The 24281-nt window shown below is 32.9% G+C and overlaps 2 protein-coding genes across 3 annotated transcripts; one reads left to right on the forward strand and one right to left on the reverse strand.

Annotated features, from left to right (window-relative positions):
* Positions 1-398: 398 nt before the first annotated feature.
* On the reverse strand, positions 399-9006 carry LOC105340982 (eEF1A lysine and N-terminal methyltransferase). 2 transcript variants are annotated; one of them, XM_011447251.4, is made up of 14 exons: positions 8905-9006; positions 8510-8623; positions 7517-7745; positions 6006-6214; positions 5591-5714; positions 5304-5422; positions 5082-5216; positions 4632-4818; positions 4127-4307; positions 3729-3851; positions 1845-1918; positions 1461-1596; positions 1077-1205; positions 399-771 (listed from the first exon to the last, which is right to left on the reverse strand). In XM_011447251.4, exons 2-14 carry the CDS (start codon positions 8599-8601, stop codon positions 440-442), a joined length of 2070 nt encoding a protein of 689 aa, XP_011445553.2. In that variant the 5' UTR covers positions 8602-8623; positions 8905-9006; the 3' UTR covers positions 399-439. The 2 variants fall into 2 exon arrangements, with proteins under 2 accessions (XP_011445553.2, XP_011445554.2); XM_011447252.4 differs by having other exon boundaries at positions 8901-8942.
* LOC105340981 (target of rapamycin complex 2 subunit MAPKAP1) lies at positions 8980-17626 on the forward strand. Its single transcript, XM_011447250.4, has 12 exons — positions 8980-9068; positions 9372-9551; positions 10576-10664; positions 10900-11013; positions 11964-12121; positions 12248-12417; positions 12787-12963; positions 13785-13894; positions 14043-14150; positions 14675-14809; positions 16906-17034; positions 17287-17626. The coding sequence occupies exons 2-12, from the start codon at positions 9418-9420 to the stop codon at positions 17487-17489; spliced, it is 1527 nt and encodes a 508-aa protein (XP_011445552.2). The 5' UTR covers positions 8980-9068; positions 9372-9417; the 3' UTR covers positions 17490-17626.
* Positions 17627-24281: the final 6655 nt, after the last annotated feature.

Raw genomic sequence — 24281 nt, forward strand, 5'->3', positions numbered from 1 at the left:
CCCTGACCCAGGGGCCATAAATTTCACAATTTTGGTAGAGGGCCTCATGGACATCCTAACCATGCATTCAGTTTTTTCCTCACATGTGTGGAAGTAGAGAAGAAGATTTTTGAAAATTTGGCTTTTTTTGCATATTTGGCCCCGCCCGTGGCACCCCAGGGGTGGTAGAGCCATAAATTTCACAATTTAGATTCTTCTTACCATAGAGATGCTTCACAACAAAAATGGTTAAGATTGGCCTGGTAGTTTTCAAGAAGAAGTTAAAAATGTAAAATTGTTAACGCACGACGCACGACGCACAACGCACGACGACGGACGAAGACCAATTGCAATAGGTCACCTGAGTGACTCAGGTGACCTAAAAATGTGATATAAATGTAAAAAACGACAAAATCATATCTTGTTCATAAGATGTATTTCTCTCTAGTATAGAAAGTTTTCACCTGTTGACCAGTTGAATTCCCTGCAGCATCTCCACAAGATCCACACTGACGGAACTGTTCGAGTCTTTAATGTTTTTCTGCAGCACTGACACATTGGCACTGAGCCCCCTAATCAATGGGTCTACTGGACCCCCCTTTTTCTTACCCCCTGTTTCTGACCTGTATGTGGGGTCAGGTAACACAGGCTGGGAGGGGAGGGCATACAACACTGTGTTCACATCGTCTGTAAAGTCTTTGGTGTACACATAGGGAAACACTTCCTGGATGTCTTGAAACACCTGATTCTTCAGCTTGTCATCTCGGCAAACAACATTTATCATCAGTAGGCCTAGGAGAAAAGTGAGAAAGTCTCATTCCATGATTATCGAATAACACACCAATTACAAAGTACCGATAACCTTTCCTGATTGGGGTTTCAACCTCACTTCAAGAGAAGAAGATCTGAAGCTTTTAATGTAGAGAATGTTAAGCTTCTCAAAAAGCTTTTTAAAAAGCTTTTTAATAATGGGGGAATATTCTTCACAACTTTATCTTTTACAAATATGTCTAAGAAAAAAAATACAAATTGCAACTATGCATGATAATGTACTTTTTTAAATACATGTACAATATTATTGCTAAAAATAGACTTACCAGAGTCTTTGAGCAAATCTTTGACAGAAGTCATAAAAGCAGGTGTTACAAAGGGCAGGGGCGGGCAACTCATGCCTGTTGTCCTATCTTTACTGTCTACATCTAGAATCACAATGTCTTTTTTCTGTCCTGTAAAGAAATATTACAACTAGGTTGTTAAACAATTCGAAAATACAAATGTTTTTAAACTGATTCTATACAAAAATGGAATTATTGTTTATGATTTTTCACAATATTTATATACTTTCAAAATGCTATTTACCGGCATAGATGTAATATATATTAACTTGCAGGAACTATTTTTTAAAAAAAAACCCTGCCATAACTGGCATGGATATATGAAAAACTTTCAATAAAAGTTTTGATGACAACTAAATTTAGAACCTTGTTTGATGGCATCCTGAACAAACTTGATTCCGTCAGCCACATGAGCTCTCTGTCGCTGGTCCTCCTGGTATCCAAACCACTTTCTGGCCACCTCTACGATCGCCGGGTCAATGTCCACGCTGTTTATCTCCATCTACACCAGTCAGCAAAAAAAAAAAGAAGAATATTTTCAATGCAAAATAATAATTAACAAAAGAATGTAATAAACAATGGTTTTCCTTGATTTCTAACATATTTTCTTATGTCAAAAGGTACACATACATGTACTGTTAAATAGATAACAGATCCTATATAATGTGGAGCTCAGAGGATCTGATATTACCCGGGTATATTTACCAGCAATATAACTTCAGAAAAGAGCTCTTGAATACTTAGATTTACCTGTGGAATGTGCTGATGTAAAAAGTTGGGCAACCCTCCTCCACCAAGACCTATCAATACACAGCTTAATCTCTCTACAAAGTATGATCAAAATATAAACAGAAAGTTTAAAACTATTTACTGGGATATAAACTTGATTGGTCACATGGTCAAATCCAGTAAAGCCCGAAGGACTTTTCGAAGTATTTGATCAGTCAAATTCATATCTCAGTGAACTTTTTTCATGGTTATAACTTATACTTATGTTTGAGAGAGGCAAATTCTTCAGACTTCAAAAGTACATTGTATTAAACTGTATCAAGTATTAATCAACCATCAAACCATTAGCTTGAGCATAAATCATTGTAAGGTCAAGAAATGACATCTTGACAAATTAAAAATATTTACAGAAATGAACATTTTTGGGTGCAAAACAGTTTTATATGTAACGTTATAAGGACGTTTTTAGATGAGGGGCAAGCAAAACTGGCCCCTATAAAAATAAATTGTTAAAATATGTTACATATATATTTATATATCAATAGAAAGATAAAATCGTGAATTTTGTAAATATTTAAAAATAATGCGCATGTAACTTAACGCTAGAATTTATGTGGCACTCAAAACATGCGGAAAATAGACAAAAGGATGCCTCTAAATGCAGTACACCCATGCATTTTAGGCTCCCCCTAAAAGCAGAATGCAACCAAATCAGCCATTTTTATTTCTGTACATTTTCAAGAGCAAGTCCTTAGGCATCATTTCATAGTATTTTCAGGGTACATTCGCCAGCTTTTTAAAGGGCTATGTTACCCGCTAAAAAATTCATGAAAATCTGCATGTGTAAAATCGGGATGTTTTTGGAGTTACCGCCCTTTATTTTAGAGTCTCACAAAATTAATTTTTAAAAATTTTCTACATACTTTTTTCATGTATTCGAAAGATAATTCACTATATTATGCAACTGAGAGTTTAAAAATATGATTTTCATGTATACCGCATAAAAATAGCAGGAAAATCCCTACCCATCATGCTTTTCCCCAGAGAAAAACCCCCTGGATTTTATACGAAACTGTGTTTAGCTACCTTTGCTTTTAGATGGTTCATATACATGTATTAAAACACATTTGCAAATGTAAATATGGCATTGAATATACATGTATATTTGAAAATTTAATTTTTATACCAACAGGAATGAATTAATCAAAGTACTGAAGTACTGAAAGCCGGGCTCTTTTGGTGTGTCTTTATCCATATTGTGAAGTAAAGACTGAAAATATCTCTCTCTCTCTCTCTCTCTCTCTCTCTCTCTCTCTCTCTCTCTCTCTCTCTCTCTCTCTCTCATGCTTTTAATGTCGGCAAAGCATCAGAGAGCGACACCAAATTTTGTAAGCGGCTATAAACAAAAAATATGTCTGTCTAGTAGAAGTTAAAAAGTTCAATAGTTGCTGCCTTGAATTTTGCAACAAGCATTATATATTCAATCCCCATTTCTTAATCGCGCAGCAAAGTAGTTCATGGAAATTTATGCGCATTGTATGTGTCCAAAATGCATAGTAATGTTTTAAAAACATGTTATTAATAAGAAAACTAAAAAAGATAGACAATTCATTCGAAATTTAAAAAAGGAAACAAAATGCCAACACTTTTGACAAAACGTGGCTCTTTGTGTAACTATTTGGTATATTGGAAGCTTTACCTTGACGCTGTTTGGTTTTTTGTTTCCTTTTGAAGTTGTGCTATTTATAGTAACATTGGCGATTTGCCTGCCTATAGCCAGGACTCTGCTTTCAGCAGAGCCCGGCTAAAAATTAATGTGTCTTAAAATCTCCTTTCAAATTGTATATTAAAAACTGCATAGGTGTCTACATTCAAATGAGAAAGATACTGAAGAGGATCACTTACCATTTTTATTAACAGCAGAGTTTAGAAATCCTAATCCTGTCACCATGGCAACATAGTAATGGCTGGCCAAATAGCTGTTGTCAATAACATGTTTTTTCTTTCCTTTTCCTTTCTTTTTTCCCTCTACAAGTATAATATATCATAATTAAGAAACCGGGCTTTCTCATATGTACTTGGTTCACTTCTCACATACCAGTACAAGTAAATTAAATATCTTTTGAAATCATAGTGTAAAAACCCCCTTAATGACATCACCTGTATTGTATTTAAATTGAAATTTTATTAGTTTATAAAAAGCTATAAGGAAAACAGACTGAAAATATGGAATTTATAAAAGTAACTGCTATCCTAACATCTCTGTGATAAAACTTGTAGCATGATAATAAAGAATCATCTACCTAATTTCAATCTGGCTTCCGATTGGATAACATTTGGACAGGAAGTAAAGATGAGTCTTCTGAATGTTTGTCCTTCATCAGCTACCACATCCTCCACTATATAGTCCCCGCTCAGTTCACTGTGACCTTCACACACTACAGTTCGACTCCCAATGTCTTCTCCCAACGACAGAAATGGAATCTTTAAAAAATCATCTCTCGATAATTGGATTTTTTTCTTTCTTTTTCTTTCTTAACATAACAATTTTCGAATCAAAATAGTTTTACAAACTTGGCTCATCAATTCACCAGACATCAAGACTGGCAAATCGTACTATAATGATTTTTTGAAAGATCAAGTCATTTTATCTTATAGCCTATTAAAACAACATGCTGCATATGAAATGATACCTAACAAATTGGTACATATCCTCCAATGTCCATTATGTTGCTTTTTAGACAAAGTAAAAAGTTAACATATTAAATTGCCTACTTTCAGTGAAAAATCTCCTGAGAGTGAACACACCTGCACTCCTTCTTTGTAGCCTGGTGGTGCCAGTTCCATGACTTTCAATGACAGCTCCTGTTTAACACTTTCCATGTCAACATATGTGTGGTGCCTGCTAAGAGAGACCACTACTAGTCTCTCAAAGCCTGCACTCTTAGCCAAGTGGTTCCTCCCTTCTTCTGACCCAAACAACCAATCAGTTTCTCTGTCAAATTAACTACTATTCTTAGTCTCAAAGGCTTATACATGTATTTAAAAAAAATAAACTCTCTTCTATTTCTTCTATTCTCCCAATACATACTCTCTCTCTCTCTCTCTCTCTCTCTCTCTCTCTCTCTCTCTCTCTCTCTCTCTCTCTTTCTCTCTCTCTCTCTCTCTCTCTTTTAGGATGTATATACATGTATAAGTTTATATTAGTTTATAATAAATATAAACTAAAAATAAATGATTTAAAGATGTACAAATTACCTCCCCTGTGGGACTATAAAAATGGCAAATTTTCTGAGGCCAGTTTCCGGTACATCCAGAACGTGCAGGGTATAACGTGGCTCAGTGGATGCTGATGTAAACAGGGTCAAGGACACTTGTTCTCCAAACAAATTCCTGTAAGTAAAACAAAGTCTTGTCATCTGTACACTGGCATTGCATGTTATTAAATCCTAAGGTAAGAGGAATTGACACTGCTCAAACCTCTTGCTAAGTTTCTGTCTGATCATGGCATAGTACTGTACTTCTTTAATCAGAGTTTTCACTTCGTCTACATCATTGTGTCGGCTTAATTTATCCTCAGAGTTGCTAATTTCAAGTATCTATAAAAATATAAATTCCATACAACTTTTATGTAAACCATCATAAATTGAGATAGAAAAAAATAAAATTAACTCAAGAACAAATTCAGAAAAAAATGCATATTTTACTTGATATAAAACTGTTTTCATAAATATCACAGCTTAAATGGCAGCACCTATTTCACTTACAGGTTTCATATTTGGCATTTTCTTAAATTTTGTGAAAACTACGGCAAACACTGGGAGATGGAAATCCTTATCTGTGTTTTCAGAATTCTCTGTGTCAATCTTGTGAATTCTAACAGGCCAACCTCTAAAATATACATGTAACAACTGATACATCAGATTATGTAAACTGGTCATTAAAAGAAATTCCTAGCTCAAATTTATCATCTGAAATGATCGATGAACATGTAGTTTATTCAATAAAAATTGTGGTTGAAATTAAGTAAACTTTAATTAAAAATACTATTCCCTCAAAAAACATGTATGGCACCTCTGATCTGTATGTGATAAATAAAGATAATCAATATCATCTAAAACCTACCATTTTTCATTGCAAAAATCTTAGTCTTTGCACTCGTAATTCAATACTTGTACTCACATATCTGGAAAATACTGGAGAACTTTGTTCAAGATATGGTCTTGCATTAGGGATATGCAAACATAGCGACCACCAAGTTTCAGCACTCTCCCAATTTCACAGAACAATTTATTGATGTCTTCATTCACAGCCTCTGAATCGTCCACCATTAAGGCATCCAATGTTCCTTTGTCCAAGACAACACTGAATGAAGAATCTTTAAATTCCATCTATAACCATAAAGGAAAAGTACAAAATACTTATTATGTTTGCTTCTTAGTTTCTATCATAAGTAAAACTTGCAGATTTAAATATGAATTTTTTTTAAAATTGAATTGTTAGATTTAAAGACATGTTCATCAGTGAATTCAATTTCTATTCCATATTAATCAACATGTAAAATTTGAATTACTCTGCAAAATCATTTGAGAGAGAACTTTTCAAACAACAGTATCACAGTGTTGAAAATCAAAATCACTTCCAATATTATAAGTAAACCCATTTGAAAATAATCTCTCTCTCTCTCTCTCTCTCTCTCTCTCTCTCTCTCTCTCTCTCTCTCTCTCTCTCTCTCTCTCTCTCTCTCTCTCTTGTACATGCATATTAATTAGTTTGGACTGATTTTTCTATTCTTACACTTAATATATCCTAAGATAAAGATTGTCAAACAATCTTTCAGTCCCAGCTTCCACTGCACCTGTAGAACGTTTATTTAGTATAGCTGGGAAGATTTTCAAACTAATAGGATGCAGTTAAAAGATGAAACCTTTGAAACTTTGATCATAAAGTGCAACAGCAATCTTTTGTCTTAAAGTGTCCTCAGCATAAAGAAATCCGATTAAAATATATTAAGAAATATGACTGGGAAAACCCCTCTGTCTATAAATTAATACAATTAAGTGTCCAAAATTATAAAGATTTGTGTTATCTGGGTAAATATCTCTATTAAGCTTTTTAATAACCGCAACATTATTCCATTAATTGTTTTCTATTATGCACGAATTCTGTGTCTCTATATCATATCTGACATTGTATCATGCTAAATGTCTATAAATGTCTTTTTACTTATGTAATATGTTGTTCATAATGCCACAAGATTATTATATATTGAGCAAATAAAGAATGACTCTTGTATATATAGTCATTGAATTTGAACCTCAGATACTGAACAACAAAAAATTGAACCTGTAGATATGTTAAAGAGTGTTTTAAATTTGAAACATTTGCAAAAACTCTTTATTAGCTTTACTGTTTTAAAACAAAGTAATGGTAATGGTAATGCATTACTTTACCCATGTAATGGTAATGTAATGCATTACTTTAAGAAAATCAAGTAATGGTAATGGTAATTTAATGCCCAAATTCATGAAGTAATGGTAATGTAATGCATTACTTTACAATGTAATTCGCCCCAAGCCTGTATCACACATATATATATATTTATATATTTATATTGTATATTCATTGAATAATTATTTTGCACCATCTAATTACGAGTTGAATGAAACAACAGTGCTAAAACTGATGCTTACATCAAGTGCATCCATTTTTAGATACTTCATTTCTGGCCTCTGCTCTTTGTTTCTCTCTGTCATTTGTCTGACCACAACATCACTGATGTCGATGTTTGTGATGTTGTGATGCCCAACATCAAACAGGTTCTCACTCAGTACCGAGTTACCACACCCAATCATCAGGATGTTATCAGCTGTCTTAACATACTTGTGAAGAACTCCACAAAGCTCTGGATATTCTCCATACCTAACAAAAAGCAAAATAGATGTATTTTACAACTGCTACAGCATTTATTTACATTATTTATTATTCTAAAACACTCATTCTCTAGTGAAGACACATAATTTTCTTGAATAATATATCTGTATATCAAACCATCATAGAATTTGCATTTTAGGAAAGAATCAGTAATTTTTAAACAAACAACTTAAACAAAAACACAAGAAATCAAGCATCATATATGTTGATTTGATACTGTATTAATGATAAATTTGGTGCATAACAACAAATATCTAAGCACAATAACAAGTAATAAGATATTAAATTTAAAGCATTAATGATTTGTTTCAGAAATAAAGTTCATATTTTGTTGCTTGATTCACACATATGTTTTTCTTGTAGTCATCCAATTATCGGTACTTAAAACATGTTAATGTAAAGTAATTTGCACCATTTATCTGTCTTAGTGTTTATATGGAATAGCACAATTTACTGATATACATGTATAACAAAAAAGAAATCATTTTTAATGGTGGTCTGAACCATTCCAAAAATTATATATATATCTGAAAATAGAGTTGAGCTACAAAAAAACATTTGCTTATCCAAGACTCCACTAGTGATTGGATTTGCTGAAAATGTGACCATCTGAATCTCCATTGCATACATGTATGTCATACAAATAATACGGAATCTTGGGTTACACATCCACCAAGGTCACTTAATCTGGTTGTGTGCTAAAACTGTATGTTAAACAATATAAATGCTTAATGTACATATTAAAGATGTACCATTCAAATGCCTTTGTTCCTCTTTTCTGAAAAAAGTTCTCCCAATATTCAGCTGAATGGAAGTCTTTGTAGTTTTGAGGAAGCAGATTCATTTTATGTCATGTTCAAAAGCACCTGGAATTGAATTTGAATAAATATGTGAATGTCTAAAAAAAACTAAAAAAAAAAAAAACTTTCCAAGGGAATTTACATAACTAGCAAGTTACGACGTTAAAAGAAAACATGTAAGAAATTTTTGCTTATAATCTTTTTTAAGTCTTACGTTATTTAAGAACATTTAGATGTTAACTGTATGTCATTAAAAGTGTATGCCAATTCTGTTGTTCAACGTCATAAATATGAATTAAAGTAAAAGTGGAAAAGTTTGCATTTTATGAAAATATTTGTTTACCCACGTTTTCGATGGTCAACTGAAGTTCGTCAAAGTCGATTTGTAACTTGTTACTTCTCTGCAGTTCTAGTTGTGAAAAACGTTTCTCTGATTTCAATTTACATAAATGATCTTTTGTACCTTCTGTGACAGAAGAGCAGAAAGGGTCTAGAAGAAGCTTATGAAAAGGTAAAAATTTGATAAATTCTTGTGAAACGTATATTTTGAATAACATATTTATACAAGCTGTTGTATATAGTAAATTGCCAATGTGTTTACTTGTCTAAACAGTAGCAGGGATTACCTACATTTCCTTCAGTGTTTAGAACACAGCACTTATCTGGGATGCACAATTTACATCAGATTTACATCTGTCTTAATGCTTAAGGACAACAACAAAATTGCTGTAGGAGGCTAGATATATTATATTTAAAAACCCAGTATTTTATAGCAAGTATATAGTAAGAATACTTATTTTTCTTTTGAATACAGTATGTTACAACTCCTTAGTTAGAGAGCTACTCCTATAGTATCAATCATGGCTATGATGGACAATGCAGGTTTCCTTCTGGCTCACATTCGAAACTCATTCATTACAAGTGATGATACTGGAATGTGTGAGTTGATAATTGAAAATGATGAAACAGACAGAGAAAGCAAAAAAGTTTCCAGGTATGTTACACAAAATATAAAGATTTGAATTATACTACTAAGGTCACTCGCAGGTTTAAAATCTTGCGCCCTCTGTGCAGGGTATTTTGCATTACTGTCATAAACGCATATGTGAAGTAAAATGTTCAAATATACAGGTTATCATATAATGTTTTTATTTTTAAAAAATACTTATATAAAAATTATTTTTAGTGAAATGAATTGTTAGAATAATATTCAGAAGTATTTTAATTATTAAACCGCTTCTAAAAAATCGACGTTATCCACGTCTGAGTTAATGTCTGCGGTTGACGTCAGTTGAGACTTTGACATAACAATTGACAAAAATAAACGTCATGCATTTTTTATTGCAGTGTCAATATAATTAAAATTGAAAATATTATTTGCAAAATAAAAACAATTGCACGATTCTTTCATGTTCTGTGTGAGTAGAAATTAGGTATTTTTTATCTATTACAAATAAGATTGAATATGATTCGTAAACATCTTTGTATTCTATACAATTCTATATGTAAAATGGCTGGCACGACATGTTTACAGGACCAAACTATGAGGGTGGATAGCATTAAAACTATCTGGTCAATTTCGTTTTAATTTGGCAAAAAGTTTATTTATACGTTATCCTTCCATCGCTGAAAATTAAAAGAAAATTGTATGTTTGTAGTTTTTTTACATATGAAATTGAAATGAAACCCCCTTTTTTTCTATATAATCATATATAAAATGTCGGGCATGATTCGGACATACCCCCAGAATTTGAGTGCGGTAAACAGATAAACTATCCGCTCAATTTACTTTATATTTTGCAAATATTTTACTCATAAGTTCAACTATCACTGTAAAAAAGTAAAGGAAATCGTATGTTTGAAACATTCTCCCTTGAGACTCCTTAAGCTCAACTACCCAGTACATTTATTTAAGCTGTCAAACTTATATTCATTTGCCTTTCATTATCTAAAAACCACTTTAGAGGGTTTTATTTGATTGAGGCACTTTTTGTTTCACTGCGGGTTATTTTATTTAGGTTAGATGGATCCTTCACCGATAGCGGCGCAGAATTCTCAGATCATGAACTATCTACGTCTTACGATATTCTTCCAGACATGGGATATGGTAACTTTTTACATCATATAGACTACCACTTTAACTCTACAATTGCTTTATAATACAATAAATAAACTCAAAGTTAATTAGCATCTTCAACAAAATATTTAAAATTGTTGGAGGGTTACTCTATATTTGTACACATACTGTTTATAATAGTGTAAATTAAATCTTTTTAAGCTAATAGGACATAATCTTTGTATGTGACTAGATTAAGATGCTAAATTCATTGCTCACACAACAGGACACAGACTGAGATCTAACACTGCACAGAGACTGGAGAGGTTAAAGAAAGAGAAGAAAAGTCAACGAAAGGTCAAAAACATATCATGGCGAGACTGCCCATCAGATTACACAGGTATAAGTTGTCTATTTCACAGAATTTTTTTTACTTTTATTATAAATTTTAAAAAATTTCTATGGATAAGTATACTTAGCCAACAAGGATTCCGTAATAATGTTTAGAAATTTATCTCAATCCTGGGTTGTTGTTTTTTGCCAGAATTAAGATACTTTGATGAAATTCTTCATTGTGTTTTATGAATCAATATGATTTGAAAAAAAGTTGACAATGAGAGAGAAATGGAAAAATAACAATGAGAAGGAATTAAAAAAAAAAAAAAATTATCTTAATGATGCTGTTCATTTGAATTTATGAATTGGTTTATATGCAAAAAATCTAAATTAAAAACAGAGAATTTTTAGAGTTTTGGCTCAGCTGAGCTTAAAGCTTAGGTGAGCTTTTCAGATCACTCTTTGTCTGGCTTCAATCTGTATGTGTGTCTACAAGTAAAATTTTCACATTTCTATCTTTTCCAGAACTATATAAAAAGTTATTTTGGTCACTCATGTTTGTAAATCGGTGTATTCTGATTCATTTTATATTAGTTTTCCCTCATTTTGAAATTTCTGCCACTTTAGCATATTTTTCACAGAATGCTTGATGATACATGTATTGACTCCTGAAATAAAGTACCGGTAAAATTACTAAGTTACCATGGGAAGTGATGTGGCCCATGGGCCTCTTGTTTATTTATTTTGATCATCTTTATACTCTCAGAAATAATGATAAATGATTAGACTTTTGGCAACTAAAGATGAAAGAGACATAGCTCCACTTCCACTTTAGATACATGTTTTATCAAATTATGCATTTTTGATTTTTCCACTGACTATGTGGTTGAGTGTGGCAAACATAAAAGGGATTGAAAATTTTCCTTAGTATGGTATGCTTTGAATGTTTATAATGCAAAGTTAAATATGATAATATCTATTTTACGTTTTTTCACCAACAATTTTTGTTTGTAGCTGAAGATAAAGGGCACCTGTTTGAAAAGAAATCTCTGCCATACCCAGATTCTGATCCAGGGGAGCTGTCAAAAGCTTCCAAATTATCGCAGCAAATTGAGAATTATGCCAGTTCAGGAGAAAACCGATTTCTGGAATATGCAAAGTTTGATGGAAGGGTGTGTAAAGGCTTTAATTGATCAGCTTATTTCTGTCTTGAAATCCTAAAACAAAAATAGTTTTCTAAATACTTTGTGTGATTTATTGTCATTTAGTGTTTATTATTTCAAATTTTGGTTTTAAAGGCCAGTGTTGGAACTCCAACTAAGAAGATTGATATATTTTTGACCATGTGCCCTCCTGGAGAGAGGGAGTATCCTATTACAGTCATTGTTGTGGCATCAGCCAAAATCCATGATTTGATTGGCCTAATTTGCTGGCAGTACACAAATGAAGGAAGGGAACCTAAACTTAAGTGAGGATGATTTGAGTAATATTCAAGAGGACTCAATGGGCATTACCATTTTTATACTTTTTTAATTTCCTTAAGAAGAAGATCTCTGTATAAAGATATAGGAAGATGGTCAAATTTCAAAGCTTAAATATTTGGATTTTTTTTCTTTACTAAATGTTAGTTTATGCCATAAATATCTTTATGTCCAAGGTTTAGGCAGATCTGATGGTTAATTTGTTGACCACCAAGCCTCCTTAAATGAATTAAAATTAGTAAGATGAATTGGTGCTGCTAAAGATCTTTTTCAGTCATACTTTAAGAAAGATACATGTATTAAATGTAAATGATGTTTGGATTGGAAAATTTTCAATTCATCAAATTACATTGTAGTGAAAACATAGAGATGTACTGTCTCCACATTGCTGAAGATGATGGTGAGGTGGACACAGATTTTCCAAGTTTAGACAATAGAGAACCAGTGTCCAAGTTTGGTTTCTCAAAGCTGGCTCTGGTAGAAAAAGACATTCCTCCACCTGCAAACAACCGCTCCACACACGTGGTTACAGTGTAAGTTCTGTTCCCACACAAGTGGTTACAGTGTAAGTTCTGTCTCCACACACGTGGTTAAAGTGTAAGTTCTGTCTCCACACATGTTGTTACTGTGTAAGTTCTGTCTCCACACACGTGGTTACAGTGTAAGTTCTGTCTCCACACACATGGTTACAGTGTAAGTTCTGTCTCCACACATGTTGTTACTGTGTAAGTTCTGTCTCCACACACATGGTTACAGTGTAAGTTCTGTCTCCACACATGTTGTTACTGTGTAAGTTCTGTCTCCACACATGTGGTTACAGTGTAAGTTCTGTCTCCACACACGAGGTTACAGTGTAAGTTCTGTCTCCACACACGTTGTAGCAAGTTCTGTCTTGCTACTTCAGTAAACATCTATGGTAATGTTACTTCTTTCATTCTGAACTGCATGGCTATTTGCAAATGAAAGATGACACATGGCATACATGTAGTTGGTTTACAGTAAATCACGATAACAAGCAAAGAATTCCCATTATTGAATTGAGCTGTATTGATGCATAAACCAGTATTTAAAATGAACTATGAATCAGTATTTCTTTATAATTGATATTGCAAACAATTTTGAATTTTTGATATCATGTATTATGAATTCATCAATAACCCCATCATATTGAAAATTTTATAAAGACTTCCCCAATAATTTAGCATGTATCTCCACAATAGAAGTCATTGAGATATTTTGGATACCAATAATTGAACTACATGTATATGAAATAGCTTAAAACTAAAAGCCATCAATCAGATTCATTAAACTAAGTGAAAAAGGCAGTGCTTATTTTGCTTATTTTGTGTTACAGATATGTTCCAAACAGAGGCTTCAACAAATTCCAAGTGGAAAACATGAACACAACTATTCGAGAAATTTTACAGAGGGTATTAAAACGAAGAAAAGTTAAAATAAGGCCAGGTATGATGCAGTAATACAAATTACATTTAATATACACATTACATTAAAAGTGATTCTCAAAAAGCAGATTTGTTAGATCCAACTGTTGCTCATTTGCCATGAATATAGAGATACCTGTGCTTGTAATAGGTTTTGATTTTGTATGTAGGTCAGCAGTACAACATTGAGAAACAGAGCGAGCCCGGGGTGTCATTAGAGCTCGATGCTACACTGGCCAGTATGGACACACTAGAGTTCTGCCTGGTCCGTGAAAACAGTATGTAGAACACCAACTGTAGTTTTGCAAATCAGTGATGACTTGTTAATATGTTGATGGATTTAAATATTTTTCAAGATATACAATAATTATACCCCCCGCTAACAAAGTTTAGGGGGGTATATAGGAATCACCTTGTCCATCCGTCCGTCCGTCTGTCCGTCTGTCTGTGCAATCGTGTCCGGTCCATATCTTTCTTATGGAGAAACATTGGAAGTTCTTACTTCACACAAAGATTGCTTATGACCTAAGGGTGTGTCATGACCTTGATCCAAGGCAAGGTCAAGGTCAATGGCAGAAAAAATGCAAAATTTGTGTCTGGTCCATATCTTTCTAATGGAGAAACATTGGAAGTTCTTAGCGGGGGGTATCAATTATGAGCTTGCTCACAGTACCTCTAGTTTGTTTAGCTTTTAACTGCTGTAGATTACAAATACAGTGTAGTTTGTTCCCTTAGAATCTGGTGAGAATCTATCTCAAACTGAGTTAATGGAACATGTTAATTTGACTGGTTTGCTGTACAGGTACTCGTGGTGAGTTTGAGGAGGAACGGGACGGGGATGTGTCAACGATAGCGGACTCACTGACCAGCCATCAGTACAAGAGTTACATCGTCAACATGATTCATCGACTCAGGACCAACACGGAGGTCCAACTAGGTTAGGCTTGTTCCATTGAGAAAATATTGGTTCATTATGTAATTTGAAGGGACCTAGACATGATATGAGATGAAAAACTTGATATTTAATTTTTCTGTATCAAATGATCTACTGTGGTTTCATCAATATTCGATGAATACTAATTTTCGTTGATTTCATTGTTAAGGATGACGTTTACTCAGAATGAAAAAAAAATCCACTGATGATAATGAAAAACCATCTATTGTGTGTTATAGACCCCTGCTTGTATTGTTATTTTTCACTTTCAGAAAAGTAGGTCAATGACCTACTTTTTGAGTTAATGGCCATTGAATATTTATTGAAAAATCAAGAAAAATCCCATAAAATTTTACTCTACGATTGAGATTTTCTTAATTATAAAAATATTACAAATAAGTAAACACTTTAAAAAATAAGATACAGTTTATGAATTGTAGTGGCACTAAATAAGTACACAGCATTAATATTTCAGCAACAATTTTAAGAAATAAACCAGTCCGAATTTCCTCTATCAGTTTTCAAATCCCTACCCATTTTTGCTCCAATTTTACAAAAAATTGAATGATGATAATACAAACACATTTATGGTATTAAACTACGTATATTGTCCTTATTCTGTTGGCATAAAATTTACATGAGGTCAATGATCAAAATTTTGAGATATGGTGTCTTTTGTCGTTTTTAAGCATTTTTCAAGACTTTTATAATTCGTGCCATAAGATTATTTTAATGAATAAGTGAGGTAAAACCATCGGAAAATATGCAAAATTACATAGACTTAAATATAAAATCCTAACTTTTAATAATAGACTACTGCCAATAAACTTTTAGCAGAAAACAAAATCTGCAAAATTTAGTCCGAATTTCCTCTGTTTGGCTAAAAGTCAAGTTTTGTTTGAGCCTAATTCCATATTAAAGTAAAAATATTGAATGTTTTTTCAATAATAATTCATTTCATAAATACTTTTTGTGTTTAGAACAAATTTTACACATTACATTGAACTTTATAACAATCGGAATTTGAGAACTCAAACCCTGAGTAAACAACACCCTTAAGTTTATCCTTAAAATTAAATATTCATTGAACTGCAATTTCTACTAATATTTTGTATTGATGGGGTCATTGGCCACGAATTTACATATCCTTGAAACTGTGATTTTCACTTTATCCACGAGAATTGATACCCTTGAATATTAATGAAACCACAGTATTTGTGTGTTTTGAGTGATTAGCCAAAATTTTAATGCTAGAAATCAAGTTACAAGAGAGATACAGAGGAAAGAAGTTGGTATTGTTTAAACAAAGCTCGAGTCTTATATTTGTTTACAAATAATGTACTAAAGTAAAGAAATTGTCATTTCACTAGTGGCAACAAAATAAACTGATTTAATGTGTCCCTGAATACTTTTATCAACAACATAATGCAACATTTGAGTGAAACTTATACCAATACAATGCATACATGAACAATAAAAAGACTGGAGCTTTGTTTACAAAACAAAGAATTCTGACCTCTGTAACTTGCTTGTAAATCTATATTTGACATTTTGATTTTGACAAAGCATGAAAATCATCCATATTAATCATTATAGGCAATAAAATTGAAAAAATGAATTTTGAAATATTTGAGCTCAAATCGTGTCCTAGTCCCTCTAAGAAGTGAAATGCAAAGCTGTTTAGTGAGTCTGAATTTGCAGAGGGAGGATACATTCATGAACATGTGATGAATGTTATTAAATTCAAAATATTTTTGAATATACATGTATAAGTAAAAAAATTACATTTTGAATAAATTTGTGAGATGATGATAAAACTAAACATGCCATGAAAATGTACCAGAGTATTAAATTGTGCACTGTGTTTGTAATAACTCTGCTTGATATATGTGAAATTCTCAAAATATTGTTATCAAGTGTCATTTCTGAATAAGAAAATAACATCCTTGAGGTTGCAAATACATATACATGTACATGTATTGTAAATTTCTAATGAAAGTATTGTGATCTACTGGAGTCGACGTACATTTGCACCTATGCTTTTTTGTGGCTCTTGTAGAAGTGGATCAGTGTTATTGTAACTAGAATGTCTTTTGTAGGAATAAGTGGGGAAAAGATTGAGATTGATCCAGTGGGCACTAAAGGCTCAGTCAAGTTCCTGAGGCAGAAGGCTGCTACATATTTAGCAGACACCATAGCCTCAGCAGACATCATAGAAGATAAAAATGGTAAGATAAGAAGTCTCTTTTACTTCACTCTCTCAAAATAATAATGATAATTTGTATACCTAGTTATCTTCTTATAAAGTTGATCAATGATTCTTTGACAGAATAAGTACTGGTATTTAAGGTCTAGAAAATTTGATTGTTATTTGTAAAAAAGAACCAACAGTACTAGTCACAATATGGTCTATTCAAAGGTTAGATTACCAAAAGAGTAATGAATTGTCTTTTCTGACATTGTTATCTCTGGTTTGGCAGGTAAATCTGTGTTCCGCCTGACCTATTTCACAGACAAGGACAGCTATAAGCACCACGACTTTGAGGCTGATGATGACGTTGCTCATGAAATAGTGCAAAAAATCAAAAACATTCTGGAAATGAGACTGAGTCCTGTCCGAAAAGATTACATGGCCACCAAGGAGCGAAAACTGAAGAAACGCGAGTCACTAAAATTTAGTTAGCAAATACACCGTAATATTACCATTCATCAGTTTCCTCAGGTGCAATTGTTTTTGGAAATACATATGCATATGGCATGTTTATATAGGTAATATATGTGTATTGAAATCAGAAAGCATATTAAAGGATCTCACATTTGCCTTTGTTTTTTTTATTATGTCTCCCCTTTCAAAGGGGAGACATATTGTTTTTGTCGACTTTCTTTTTCTTATTCTTCTTCATCCAAATTTGTCCAGGCCGTAACTTAAATACCCTTTGACATTAAGACTTCAAACTTGGAACATAGGTAGATGGTATTATAAAGGAGTGCACGCCACCAAAAACTTTGACCTTGACCTATTTTGTTCTTCAAGGTCAAGTTTTTCATAAAAAATATTGTCCGGACCATAACACAAGACTCCATCATCAAGGTAACATATAGCTGACATCATTCTTTTTCAATTGTTTAATTTGCCCCGTATTACAATCCTTGGGGAGAAGGGGAGACGTGTTTTTTGTAAAAAAAAACAATACCCACTAGTTTTAATATGTGTTCGAAGTTTACATGCAAATATTTGATGATAAATTATGAATTTTTCTATTTCAAAGTTAAATGTGCTGATGTTTCCTATTTTAAAAAAGAGTAAGCCAATTAATTTGATTGTAAATACAATTAAAAAAAACCGTTTAGGTTAACTGCATTTTGACATAATTGACATCTTGATTTGTAGTCTGAGAATTGTCAAATATATAAAAGAAAAAGAAAAAAAATATTGCTGGGTATAAATCCTCAACGAACAAGCTATATTCTCTTTCTGTCAAGCGTATACTAACTGCTCTGATGAACATGCAAAAAGAAAAGCATCTTATTACATGTCCAGAGATTTTCATCACCTCCCACATTACTTTTCCTAATGGAAATAGAGTTTGCATGATTGAGGTTAAAGGAGTTTTTACCGTTAAGTCACAGCCTCTGCCCTATTGCTTATCACATTTCAGTGATGCAAAACTAAACTTTTTCTTGAAAAATCCACGGAAGTTAAAAATAGGAAATGAAAAAAAAAAATTATGTGCATCATGTATACATAAATTGTTCGTCGTTGCCACCTACAAAATTAACACTGTATTGGAAAAAATCTTTTGATGAAAAGGTTTGTTAACGTGATCTATTGGTGTACATTCCCCCATGCTGGAGTTGTTTATTTTCCTTTCGCCGCTCTCGACGCAGAAGACTCGCTGAAACCTCCCAGGGAGCTGACGGGCTTACTCCACGCATAGATTCTCCATCCATCATGGAGAGACTGAGCGATGTCTGCGATCGTTTGTCATCGGATTATTAAAGCACGAAGCTTCTTCAAAGCCCCTTGTTCTGTGTGTTTATACCAAATCCGACTCCTCGTCAGAAACCCACGAGGACTCTGTATTGACTGAAATACTCACAGAATAGAGATTGCTATTGATTAATCTGGCCGTCATATAAATATTTTTTCTTCTTTGTGATTAAATTATCTTTGCCGTAAGTGAATGCCATTGGGCACTTTTATATATGATGCAGAGTTTTTTTCCCGATATGTTATCGTGTAATCCCCATTAGCTTGGTCGAGTGCACCTGTAGATCTATGTAGACCTTTAATTATATCACTACAAAAAAGATTACGTCTACATAATGAAAAGTAAGAACTAAATACAGTTGTTAATTAAATCCTCTTATTGTCAATATATGAGATTTTTGCCTGCAAATTGATGTTTCTATAGAAACTGAAACCATTAATGATTAAATACTGAGGTAAGGAAATAAGTTTCCCAATACTTATTTTGACTGATTATTTTTTTTTTAAAGGGGGGGGGGGGGGGGGTAGAGCAAATACGACATACAGTAAACTCCATTTAGTACGAACATAGCGACATCAGGTTAATTGTTTAAATGAATCTATAATCACATACACTTTTCAATTTCCAATCCAATTATTTTCAGACTAAAAGTGTATGTTTATTTAATGCTTGAATAAATCAATGATGGTCATATGGAAAGGAACATGTACATAAAGAATTTTTTAGCTTAGCATTACGAATTCGTTATGCGCGCGGTCTTACGAATTACGGATATAGCGACGTAAATCCAATGGTTCCTACGAGTTCGCTATAGCCGAGTTTTACTGTACGTGGGGCATGGGTGAGATTTGTTTAGTTGAGCAAAGACAGGCGTCTTATTTCGTAATAAATAGATAGTTTTTGGATATGCTACTTATTTTAGTTAAATTTTATACGAATTTTTCAAAGAAAAACATTCGTACATGGAACCAATTGTGCATTCGTTCGTCACATGAACTTGTCAGCATCATGTATACTTAGTATTTACACGTCAATTCTTCTTTTGACAAAAACTAAACCTTTGTATATTTTAACAGGCTTGAACTCTAATTAATTTTTCCTTTAGAAATGAAAGACATAAAAGGTTCGAAAGATCTAATTGGGAATAGAATTAGTCCGTACGTGGGTCTGCTTTTTAAACACACCTCTGCTTTTTTGTGTTGCGCAGTTCATCCACAAATATTTTAATTTCATTTCCTATTGGCATAGCTCATTAAGTATTAATTAAAAAACCAGAACGAGCCATCCCTTTCCCTATTTGCCGTGACATATACCAGGCTGTTTCCCTAAGATCGATTTCTAAGCCAATATAAACCGACAGCTATACCCGGAACGAAACGGGTATTTTATCATTAATATATGGATCCTAATCAGATTTTCTCCTAAAAATAAAAGATCCCATTCCTTGGATGTGAACAGCTTCTTGTATCTGATCTGCTTTGAAGTTCACTAACGCTAGGTTATAGTCGGGGTTTGGAGTGAATGCGAGCGTGCATGCTGACAAAGCGACCTCTCGCCAGGTAAGGCTTTACTAAGCATTAATCTGATGTCAAGAAAAGAGCATCTTTTCATGTAAATATAAACAACGCATACCCGGTATATGTTTGATACTTGTTCATTAAATGCATTGGAACTGCTTGTGGTAAAGTAAGACCAAAGTAAGGTTTTTTATACGTACATTAATGGCCAGAAATTAGTCCTGACTTTTTGTAACAGTGGTTACATTGGTTACAGTGCTTGATTGTGAATAATTTACAAACTCTGATGTACTTGTGACAAGTTACAGTGGTTACTGGTAACATTGGTTACAAATTAGGTTAGGGTTAGGTTAGATAAGGGTTAGGGATAGGAATAGTTGGGGTTAGGGTGAGGGTTAGGTTAGGGTTAAATTAGGTTTAGGGTTTAAGTTTAGTGTTAGAATTAGGGTTTAGAGTGAATCAATTTTCTGCTAAACAGAAAAGGGCTTGACACATCTGTTACCTTTTGTCACCCACAGAATATAGCTGTAACCATTGCAACCAAATAAAATAAGACCCCCTTGCTAAAAAGACCAGTCATTCCTGTTACTTTTGTAGTCAAGAAAATATAGCTGTAACCATTGTTACTGAATAAAACTAAAACATCTAGTGGAAAGAAATTAAACAGTTTTGTCATTCATGTTATACCTGAAAACAATGCCTTGTTACTGGTTGAAATGAAATGGGGTAAAAGTCTGGACTATTTTCTGGCCATATGAGGTTTTTGATGTTTTTTTTATTTGAAGTACGTTGCTCATTTTCGAACTATCTTCTTTTTATTAATTTAGTTATTAATCAATTTATTGATGAGTTATCAATTTAGTTATTAATCATAGTTTTTCCGCAAAAGTTTTAGACACAAACATTTTTATATCTATCTATCTGTGATTTTAGATCATGTCGGAAGAACCAGGGACAAAATTGTGTTCTAAACCACGCGGTGCAAAGCGAAATGACTGGAACTTCGTGTCCTCAAATACGGACCAATCAAAGCACAGCGGAGATAGACAACCCACCTATTCCGACCAATTGAACGGAAGAAATTCAGAAAACAACAACCAATCGGAACGAAAGAAAGTAACGGAACTGGTAAAACACGTTGAACTTTTGTGAAGTGATTAAAAAATAAAATACCCAGAATTTAAAAAAAAAAACCACAAAACGAACATTTTCTATAATGTATTGGGATGCGGGATTTGCACGCAGAGTCCTGTACTTTTTCTCAGGTGAATCAACAACCAATCACAACGAAGGTTACGGAACATGTAAAACACCTTCAGCGAACTGATTGAAAAAAGACCCGTTAGTTTAAAATGAAATTTTAAATATTTTATACATCACCTGGATTCCTGCAATTTTTGTTTGCGTGAAATTTCAATGGAATTTGAAACAACGTTAGCACATTGCCAACATTATGTGCCCTGGCAATATCTTATACTTTTAACATTATTATTCATTACTGAATACCGAACCGTGTACATCGCTTTTCAAAAGTTTAACCCTTTTTTAAGTAACAAAAGATTCTTTTGTAACTCACTCTTTATATCCCCAAAAGGCTTTATTCAGTGTGTATGTGTTTGTTAATTTATTGACAAATTGTATTCTCTATGCTGTCTTGTTCAAATGATATAGCATTAACAAAAATAAAAAAAATCCAGATGGTCGTTGCTACTGACACCAGTGAACTTATCCATAGTTACAACCTTTGCCAATGACAACGTATAGAAGGGATGAACAAACTCTATCAAAGGCTATTACATTTAGTATCTAAGCAAAATTTCCAACTTTCAATAAACAAACTCCATACTTATTGATACGAGTTACGACTGTCCTTTTTTTTTATTTCTGCATACATAGAAAGAGTCGCAATTAATGTGCAATCATTTATATTCACGAGGGCAATTTTCGTGGATTATGAGTTTTTTTGCGTATTCGCGAGGATGTTATTTCAGTTTCAGTAAAAAACTAATCCTTAATTTGAAAATTTGTTTTCGTCCGGGATGTAAAATAGTGCGTTAGGGCTACTTAGAATACCACGAAAATAGAACCCCTACGAATTTTAATGATTCCACAGTTTTGTGAGGTCCTCTATACAAGAATTAGTGCTAGTATGTATAAATATATTGATTAATTTTTCTAATTAGACCCTTTTCATTGATAGCAAGGACAAATTGTGCGCTATATTCTTAATGTGTACATGCTTGCAGTTGTATAGGTGATCAATCCTACATATACATAGTCTCTTGAGAAATTAATCACAACCTTCCCTTGTTCCTATTACCTCAGTTTCCCAAATGAATACATAATGATTTTTTTCCCTTCTTGTTAATTAAGTAGCGCAAGATTCTGTTAGTTTTATGATGTAATTTCCTGCATGAGACAAGCTCCGTTATTATTGATGCACCATGTATTAATTAACCCATAATCCCAAAAGCATCATCAAGTATTCGGCTTATGTTTCATAAGTACATATAACGTTGGTTGGAACCAGATAGCCCCAATAAGATCTTATTTCAGGACATTTCGAACGGAAAATTATAAAAACGATTCCTTCTATACATGTTAATTTGCATTTTCATTATTATTACAAATAAACTGTATTACATAACCGTACCTACTTTCAACAAAATGAATAAACAATAATAGAATTATTAATGATTTGTTTTTCCATGTTTGATATATAATTATTTATTCAGAAATTTAACCTTGGGCGATACAGCCCATCAGTTTACAATAATTCACATATTACAATATAATATAAACATTAGACTCTTTGGAGTCTAAAATGGGGGGGGGGGGTGAAACCCCTGATCAAATGTTCCACAGTTCCCACAGTTCCACACATTACATGTAGTAAATTAAACGTATTAATTATATACAAATTGAAAATACAGTTTTAAGTCAACAAGTGTTACACATAACTAAGGCATAGTATAAGTTTCAAACATATGTTAACATACAAGAGAATATGTTACTTAAATACATTGGATGAGTTTCATGCAATTTGACAATTTAAAATTATTATGGATTAATAAAGCACATTAAATATATTTAGCAAGACCAACCAAGGTAGATACGGGATCCGAGCCCCAAAACTGAAGTAATTTAAATGTACTTGGAGACTTGTAATAGTACTAGAGACTGATTAATATGATAATGTTGGCTTCGTTTTTATAAAATTTTAAATATCTCGCAATTGCGACTTATTATTTCATAATTACGACATATTATCTCGTCTACATTTACAACTTGCATATTTCTTTTATGTGGTTTGTATGACTTGATATATCGTTTTGACGACTCAATACTTGCTAAGCAGTTCTGGTTATGCTTTGTTTATGCCGTTTATAAAGCATAATATTTCGTATATCGTTTAAAAAACATAATATTTCGTATATCGTTTATAAAACAGAATATTTCGTATATAAGACGAATAAGACAACTATCTTGTATATGCGACATACATGTAGTATCTCGTACACGTACGACTTACATGGGTAGTGAATTTTACAACTGAGGAGTCTGGGTGGTCAATAAACCATCCATCAGATTCACCTAAAAATTACAGATCTATGAACTATCATGTATTAAGAAAAAATTAAGATATTTTTCTTTATTTTTATAAAGAGCATTTCTTCTTAGTGAGAAATACAGGATAAAAATGGCCATAACCACTCAGCTACCTAAGAAATAGACAATATGTGCATAGTAACACTGCATTTAGTATACTAGTATTTCCCACGACTGTGAAAGTACAAAAGAACAAATAGAATTGTATTCATCTTCAGTATAATGCCATATTGGTCCTACCCAGAGCTTGAACCTCTGACCAAGGGGTCACAATTTCACGATTTGGTTGAGGGCTTCATGAACATCATAAAAATGTATACAGTTTATCTTCCACTATTGTGGAAGCAGATCTAGAAT

This window comes from Magallana gigas, chromosome 2, assembly GCF_963853765.1.
Source record: "Magallana gigas chromosome 2, xbMagGiga1.1, whole genome shotgun sequence".
Taxonomy (NCBI): domain Eukaryota; kingdom Metazoa; phylum Mollusca; class Bivalvia; order Ostreida; family Ostreidae; genus Magallana; species Magallana gigas.

What these genes read in the sequence shown, in the direction of transcription:
- LOC105340982 (XM_011447251.4), bottom strand. Translation starts at nt 8,601, where the DNA reads ATGAATCTGCTTCCTCAAAACTACAAAGACTTCCATTCAGCTGAATAT. An exon ending in AGACAGAAACTTAGCAAGAG is followed by an intron (nt 5,217 to 5,303) that starts GTTTGAGCAGTG and finishes TTTTACTTACAG; the next exon opens with GAATTTGTTTGGAGAACAAG. An exon ending in TTTATAGTCCCACAGGGGAG is followed by an intron (nt 4,819 to 5,081) that starts GTAATTTGTACA and finishes TTAATTTGACAG; the next exon opens with AGAAACTGATTGGTTGTTTG.
- LOC105340981 (XM_011447250.4), top strand. Translation starts at nt 9,418, where the DNA reads ATGGCTATGATGGACAATGCAGGTTTCCTTCTGGCTCACATTCGAAAC. An exon ending in TCCACACACGTGGTTACAGT is followed by an intron (nt 12,964 to 13,784) that starts GTAAGTTCTGTT and finishes TTTGTGTTACAG; the next exon opens with ATATGTTCCAAACAGAGGCT. An exon ending in AAAAGTTAAAATAAGGCCAG is followed by an intron (nt 13,895 to 14,042) that starts GTATGATGCAGT and finishes TTTTGTATGTAG; the next exon opens with GTCAGCAGTACAACATTGAG.